At 40.8% G+C, this 7,656-nt stretch overlaps 1 protein-coding gene across 2 annotated transcripts; it reads right to left on the reverse strand.

The window, feature by feature from the left end:
• Positions 1 to 1,519: 1,519 nt before the first annotated feature.
• On the reverse strand, positions 1,520 to 7,656 carry SPATA4 (spermatogenesis associated 4). 2 transcript variants are annotated; one of them, XM_075930232.1, is made up of 6 exons: positions 7,539 to 7,656; positions 7,175 to 7,304; positions 6,253 to 6,371; positions 5,365 to 5,582; positions 3,591 to 3,704; positions 1,520 to 2,116 (listed from the first exon to the last, which is right to left on the reverse strand). In XM_075930232.1, the coding sequence occupies exons 1-6, from the start codon at positions 7,577 to 7,579 to the stop codon at positions 2,040 to 2,042; spliced, it is 699 nt and encodes a 232-aa protein (XP_075786347.1). In that variant the 5' UTR covers positions 7,580 to 7,656; the 3' UTR covers positions 1,520 to 2,039. The 2 variants fall into 2 exon arrangements, with proteins under 2 accessions (XP_075786347.1, XP_075786346.1); XM_075930231.1 differs by lacking the exon at positions 7,539 to 7,656 and adding an exon at positions 7,385 to 7,532.

Genomic DNA, 7,656 nt, shown 5'->3' on the forward strand with positions numbered 1-7,656 from the left:
CCGGGGATCAGCTGGGCAGTGCAGCTGATCTCGGGCTCCGCATTGCACTGCCCCTTTGAAGCACCACTCCAGTGCTTCAAGAGGGTAGCACAGCATTAACGCTTGTGATTAACGTGTTTAAAAAATTAATGCATTAATCCTGCCTTGCTTTAATCACAGGTGTTAATGCAGATCAATTGACAGCCCTAGTGCTAAGCAGGTTTGACAGCAGTAGCCTCTTCCAAAGATTCAGAAAGTAATAGATGTTTCCCTTTGTTCAGTAAAACAGCTAGCTTTAAATGCAAAACAGGTCAGATAAAAGTTTGAGTTTTTCATATTTAAGATGGAGGCTGAACCTCTCTAGTCCTGAATTCTCTTGTCCAGCAACATCCGTGGTCTGGCATGATTTTAGTTAGCTGGATGTCTGCTTATGGACGAGACCAAGTTTCCTGCAGTCCCATAAAGTTTGTTTACAGACACCAGTCATGGTTCTCAGTATTTTGTGATATTATTTAGCTCTAATTTACCTCTAAATGTCTTCTGAGAGCCCAACAAGCAGTGAAAGTATTTGTAATGCTTCTAAGCATAAGTATGGTTTCTATGCCTTATCTATTTATTTCCTTGTGCCAATACAGTAAAATTATGTAGCAACACTAACACTTTGTTATGAAGAGAGCTAATGAGCACTGAAATAGAACTTGATACAAATCAAAAGTAGAACATTAATCATCTACTGAGGAATGTATCATCATTTTCTAACAAAAAATGTAAAAATTAAGAATGTGAATAAGTCCATTTCTATGACTTGTGTTATAGAGATCAGAATGGATGATCATAATATTTCCTTCTGTCATTGTAATTTATGAAAGCTGTGTTAACTGCTTAAATGGATATATATTGTATCCTTCTGGTAATATCCAAAAACAAAAACCCCCACCAAATTTAGTGTAAAGAATACATTTAGTTGAAAACCACAATTTTTTAAACTTTTTTTCCTGAAAGTACAAAGGCAAAACATGGCTAAAATAAGATTTTAAAGCCAGGTGTCATACAGGCTGATATAAAGCATGATAAAAATTGATATTTAAATCATTTTAATTTAAATAAGTTCTTTCCCCCTCCTCTCCCTCTTTCCTTAGTCAGATCCTTACTGTGCACAGAATCATTTCTAAGGGAATGTTCAGTGGCCACGGATTCTAAGATTCCAGTAAAAATGTTTGTTTCTAATTTTTCACTCTGAAGATTACCTTCAAAATATACAGAATTAATATGACCCTGAAAAAATAATGTTTCTCCTGAAATAGAACTACAGTCTTTGAAAGGCATAAATAGGTTACTTACTGAAGCAAGAAACAATTTTTATGGCTTTAATTTGAATGTAATAATGTCAAAATCTGTGAAGAGAAAGTTACTTTGAATACTTCAATCTGTACATTTATATATGAAGGAAATAATCAATGGCCTGTTTTTGAGATAAATATTAATTGTAATCACTTATTTCAAAGCTGCATATAAAAATCAATGTACAGTAGGACAAAAGGACACAAAATGCAACTCAATTTATTTAGTTAAACTCATCACGTTACAATATTCAACAAGGTTGACCACAAATCGTCATTACTCATCTTGCACCACTACAATCTGTAAAATAGGAATATTTCAGTGATAAAGAACTTGAAATATTAAAAACAATTCAAAGTAATCAAGCCTAGGAGGCTGAGCTGTAAAAGCAACTATCACAGCAAGCCACTGAAGCCATCCAACAATGGGAAACTTTTAGATGCTGCTTTGTTTTGTGATGTTTTAGCTTGTCACAATTCTACAAATACTAGATTTCTAGTTTGTATTTTGTTTTGGCATTTACTAGAAAAAATACTCTGATTTAGCAGACACTAAAACCAGTCAGGCATTTCTCTCCCAGTGGACAGACAGAATTATAAAGTTGATCTTGAATATTTTCAAAGCTGTGGTTTCTAAGTCTTGTTTTTTCCAGTGTTCAGTTAGAGACCTTTTTATCTTGGTGCTTGGAGCTGCCATGCTTATAAATCCACTGTAAAAGTTCATCTGTCCGCTTGTTTCACCTGAATTTCTTTGAAGTGAACTCCAGTTTTGCTTCTGATTTCTGGGAGCCCTAGGTCTAAGAAAAGAAGCAAATGAAAAATGTAACCATTTCCTTTTGCTGCTGATTTATGAAATACCACAATTTAACTACAAAAATATTCTGAATACAATGTCATTTATCTCAAATGGTCAACACAAGCTTTGTTTATACATAAGCTTTGTATCCATTTAGTTATATAGTGGTACAACCATCCAATTTATAATCCACTTAATATGGATGCACTTAAATTGGTATGAAGTTGCTTATAGCAATAAAATGTATTTATACTGGTATAGAAATATCAGAAGAATTGTAGCTAACCTAGAAGTTAGGCAAATAACTATACTGAGGGGGGCGGAGGGGAATCACACCTCTAACTAAAACCGTTAACTCATTACAAAAACTGTGCAGATCAGGCCACAGTATACCTCAAACTATCATAGATTTGTTCCTGAACTCTTCTATAATATTATGATCAAGATTTCGGATCACATCAGTCACTAGGCAACGCTGCCAATCCTCTTCCCAGAGTTCTTCTGGAGATTGCAAAGAACAGCTGAACTGTGATAGGGTACATCTACGCTGCAGGGCAAAAGTTGAATTAAGCAACAGAACTTGAGCTATGTCAACTGTGTAGCTTAAGTTGAAATAGCTTTTCGTGCTGTCTACACTAGAGTTTGTTACACACTGACTTTGTTGGGAGTTCTGCTTAAATAGGGACTGCAGGATTTGTCCAGTAGAGAAGAAATAAAGAACAGCTGTTACCACTACACAAAAGAAAAAGAACTGCCTTCAGAATGTGCTGCTAAGTATGGTGGAAGTTGTAATCATAAGACAAAATTCTATGGTGTAGAAAAGAAGCAAGTTTGACTTCTGAAATATAAGCAGAATATGTAGCTGCTATCACTGAACAGAAGAACTTTTTGGAAGCACTGTAGTTATTTCCTAGGGTATGTCTACACTACAGAGTTTTGTCAGAAAACCGCCAATTGCATTCTTTCGCAATTGCATTCTTCCGCAAGAAAATCAAAAGAACAGAGGGGTTTTTCCGGCATTGGCAATCCTCATTCTATGAGAAAGAGCTGTTTTGTAAAAAGGCTTCTTTCGCAAAAAGACATGTGTGGACTGGGAAGAGGGAGTTCTTTCAGAAGAAGAGGAAAGAAGAAATAGCAGAAGTGCCCTGGTGACCAATCCATTCATAGTAATCACAGCTTACATGCGAGAGAGCGTCCATTCAGTCTGGACGCTCTCTTTCAAAAAAGATCACTTTTTCGATGCACTTTTGCAGTATCAATGCTCTCTTTCAGAAGAAATTTTTCCAGAAGATCTCTTCCGAAAAAAGCTGCTTCCAAAAGAAGCCTGCAGTCTAGACATAGCCCTAATTAGATCCAACAGCTTATTTTTTAAACCATTTATAGAATTTGTTTTAGTAAAAAGACCACTTATACATATAATCAAAGTTAAACAACAAAAATTCAGTCCAATGGTAGAGATTAAAATGAAATCTTACTTGACATAGAAGAAAGTTTCTCTCTCTGGATGTTAATTGCACTGCCAGAGAAACCTTCAGCCGCTGGATGACGAACTGCGCGTTCTGCCAAGCTTGGTTTAATGTTAAACCGCTCTTGAAAATACAATTACAATTTATTCATTACAGTCCATAAAGTCATAGCCTCCATACAACTGGCCACTTATTCAAAGTCATTTTTTTTCCTTATTTGAAGAATATTTCCACCTTTATCTTGGTTTCTTTAATTAGTTTTTAATCACAAACTTCAGCAAAAGAAAAAAGTGCTCCAGCCAAAAAATAGTGTAATTTTAGTCTCCAAAAGCTACATGCAAGGGGGGGACACAAAATCCAGCTTGCCCCTGGATCTGGCCCCTGAGGCTCAGGGCTCCCCTCCAGCACTGGGGAGCTAGCGCTGGCACTTAAGCTCCACTGCCACCCCACCGTGTGACTGGATGCCATAAAATCTAATAGCCTGCTCCTGCCCCCCTTAGGATCTGGTGTGTGAGGAGATAGACACTCTTCACTTTCTCCTTCTTGGTCAGGGGCCACATCAGTGAGGGTTTTTTTGTTGTTTTTATTTTTAACTTATCACTTGTGTGTGGCTGATTTTTCTGTGGGTAGGTGGCCCCCCAACCCAAAAAAAGTTCCTCATCCCTGCTTTAGGTAAACAAAGTGATGCAGTCCCACTAGAGCAGTGGACCCCAATCTTTCGTGGCTGCCGGGCTTCCAGGGACGGGGCCACTCATGTGCCGCGCTTCCGGGGGTGGGGCCACACATGTGCCACACGCCTAGGGCAGGAGCCACCCACGTGCCCTGAGCCCAAGGCCGACACCACACATGTGCCGCGCGTTGGGGGTGGGGCCAGCCCAGATGTTTTGGCGGGCGCCATGGCGTCCACGGGCACCACATTGGGGACCACTGCACTAGAGGCTTTCCTAAAGAAACACTGCTTTAGTCAAACAAGTTATGGAATTTCGAACAGATAACTGGGCAAAATATAAATGGCCCCTGCCACACAGGAGGTCAAACTAGATGTCTTATGGGCTCTTTTGACTTTAAAATTCTGTCAATACATACATTAGTATTTGCAGGATCAGGACCCCAAGAGAATAATTTTTAAAAAGACTAGTTGCTTTTAGCAAAATCACCCAAGATAAGAAAAAGTGAAAGATAAGAATAATTGAGCAAGCTCCAGCCCAAGCCTACCGTCCAGTTAAATTAAATTGACCTAATAAGTGGACAGCTAGGTCCAGTACTGCCCTACTTGTGTGTTTTTACTAGCAGGAAATCATTGGAGAACCAAGGAAGATCTCTCTGCTGCAGAAACATCACTTCAACTAGGAGTTAAGCCACCTAAAGAACCGATGGCAATAGTGTTTAATGCCAAGGAATGGCAAAATGGGGATGAATCACTTGTAAGTAATATGGCACTGATGGAAATTGTATGGGTTATTTAAATTATATTTCATTATTGTAATACAGGTTGAACCTCTAAAATCTGGGATTCTAGGATCAAAGAGCTCCAGCTGACCAGGTTCGGGGCTACACTGATGGTGGGGAGTGTGGGGCTTCATGTTATTCATGCCAATAATTCCACTAACTTCAGTGGGGTAACAAGTCATAGTTAAAGAAAACCTGACTTGCCCCAAAGATAGGCAAATACTTGAACTATTTTCCATTTTCAATCATCAGACTAACAAACTAGGACAGCACACACGGGAAACAATCACTTGCTCAATGTACACCAGTTCTTTACACTGAAAAAAATACTCACTTGGATTTTCTTCCCTCTCTACCAGTCTCTGTCGTGTATGCATTTTGATGATGGCATTAACTTTTTGTCTATTTTTGTTGATGTTGGGTTCTATCATTATTTCTGTTAGTTTAATGTTATTCTTGATAGCTTTTGAAGCTGTTGACCTGGCAACCATTGGTAACTGCTCTTGATAATAGTAGTCTGTAAAGTCAACCTCATCCTGAATATTTTTAATTCTGGGGGGAAGGGAAGAAAAAAAGCAAATGTTAATGAGTCAATTACATTACTACTAATAAATACACAACACATTATTATGCTCAACTTTTTTTGAAGTATGGACCATTCTTAAGAGAGTGTCTTCTGTGGGCCACCTTCATTCACATTCCTAATCATAATTGTGTGACATATTCAGGTCACAATTGGAGCCAGAGAGCAGCAGGAGCTTTCTACAGCTGTCTATCTTGGGGGAGCTGAACATGCAGACCCCTGCTGATGCAAGTTACTTCACTCAAGTAATCATTAGACTAGAGCTGTTCACATGCACATGTAAAACATATATGAATGGTTAACTGTCCAGATAATACTATGTGCTTTGAAAGCTTTAATATACAACACTATGTACATCACCATCAAAGGAACAACTTTGCTTTTTCAATTAATGAATTAGAGCAAAAAAACTGGTATTCTTTGTGATGCGGGTAAAGATTCACAAGGGATTTAAATATTTTATGTGTGAAGTAGGCATCAGATGACCCTGGCCCTACTGAAGTCAAAACTCAGCTGACTAGATGAATATTTGAAAAATGATGAGTAACATTTACTCATTTACATGCTAAAAAAATGAATCATTTATATTGTCTAGTAAACCTTATACGTAATAAATACACTTCTGTAAACAGCACTCACTGTCTATTTGTCAGCATTGAGTAGATGTCTTGTACCAAAATTTCTGCTGCTCCTGGTTTACAGTGAATGGTCCCATCTATTAGTTCTTGGACAGGCTTCAATTTTTGTTTGGAAAAAAACTATAACAAAAAATAAAAACTGAGAGCATTTTAATTCCTAGTACTTGACAGGCATAAGTCCATCCTTCCATGCTTTTTATGTGATGTGTGACTGATCACTTGTTTTCTCTCTGCCCCTTTCCAATACAGTCTCACACTAAAGAAATTATGCAAAACAAGGCGTGAGAACTGAAATATAAACTGAACAAAAATTCAAATTTGTTGTTTTCAAAACAATTTAACCTCCCGCCACCCATTGTTACGTATGAGATGCATTTGTTAACTGTACAAAAACTGGTGAAGCCAAGACTTTCATGAGAGCAGTAGGGATGTGAAGGAATACAGGACAGGATAGTCAACTAGTCGCCCCCCCTCCCCCCCCTATCAGAAAGAGGAAGCAAGGGGGAGGGGGTACTTCAAAGTGGTAGGGCTGCTTGAAGCCTGGGGCCAGACCCGGGCTCCATGCTGCACTGCTGCCTTGAAACGCCATGTGCAGCCCAGGGCCAGCTAGGGTGACCTCAGACTGTATGTGGCATTGCAAAATGGCAGCACCAGGTGTAGCCCAGGATCAGCTGGGGACTCCACTTCAGAGGTGGAGGCTCCCTATGGAATAATCAATGCAAAATGCATCAACTATTGGATTAGTCAATTAGTTGCTATTTAACACCCTTAGTGAGCACTAACCTCATTATTCACATGGCAGATGCTAGGAACAAATCGCTGGGCTTGGCCAGAGCCAGGGGAGTCTGCAGGTAGCAAGGGGGCTGCCCCAGACCAGAGCCGCGGCCGGGCTCTTGCGCCGCGCCCCCCGCCGGCTCCCTCACCTGGGCGAGCTGGGACCAGTTGCTGAGCTTGGTGGCCAGCGAGGCGCCGTTCTCGTAGCTGTGGCTGTGGATGTCGGCGGGGTAGTACCACGAGAAGATCTCGGCGATGAGGTAGCCGTTGGAGAAGTCCCTGCCGAACAACGACAGTAACGGTGAGGCCGAGGGTGGCGCGCGCGGGGCAGCGCCCGGTTCGCCCCCGCCCCCTCTCACCGTCGGAAGTTCCTAGGGAAGAAGCTCAGGTCCAGGCTTTGCAGCCACCTGAGCACGGCGCGAGGCAGCCCCGTGCGCCTGGGCGGGTGCGGGTACGACATGGGGGCGCGCGGGCTGGGACGCTCAGACAACTGCACGAGTCGGAATAGGTTACCTAGCAACCGCCACAAACCATGGAAGTAGGCGGGGACTCATTCGATTCTGCTCACTCGGCAAGTCACGAGTGGTAATTGCCCGAGTGCGCCTGCGCAGCGCTAGCAGTTGAGTGCCTG

This window comes from Pelodiscus sinensis, chromosome 5 (assembly GCF_049634645.1).
Source record: "Pelodiscus sinensis isolate JC-2024 chromosome 5, ASM4963464v1, whole genome shotgun sequence".
Lineage (NCBI taxonomy): Eukaryota > Metazoa > Chordata > Testudines > Trionychidae > Pelodiscus > Pelodiscus sinensis.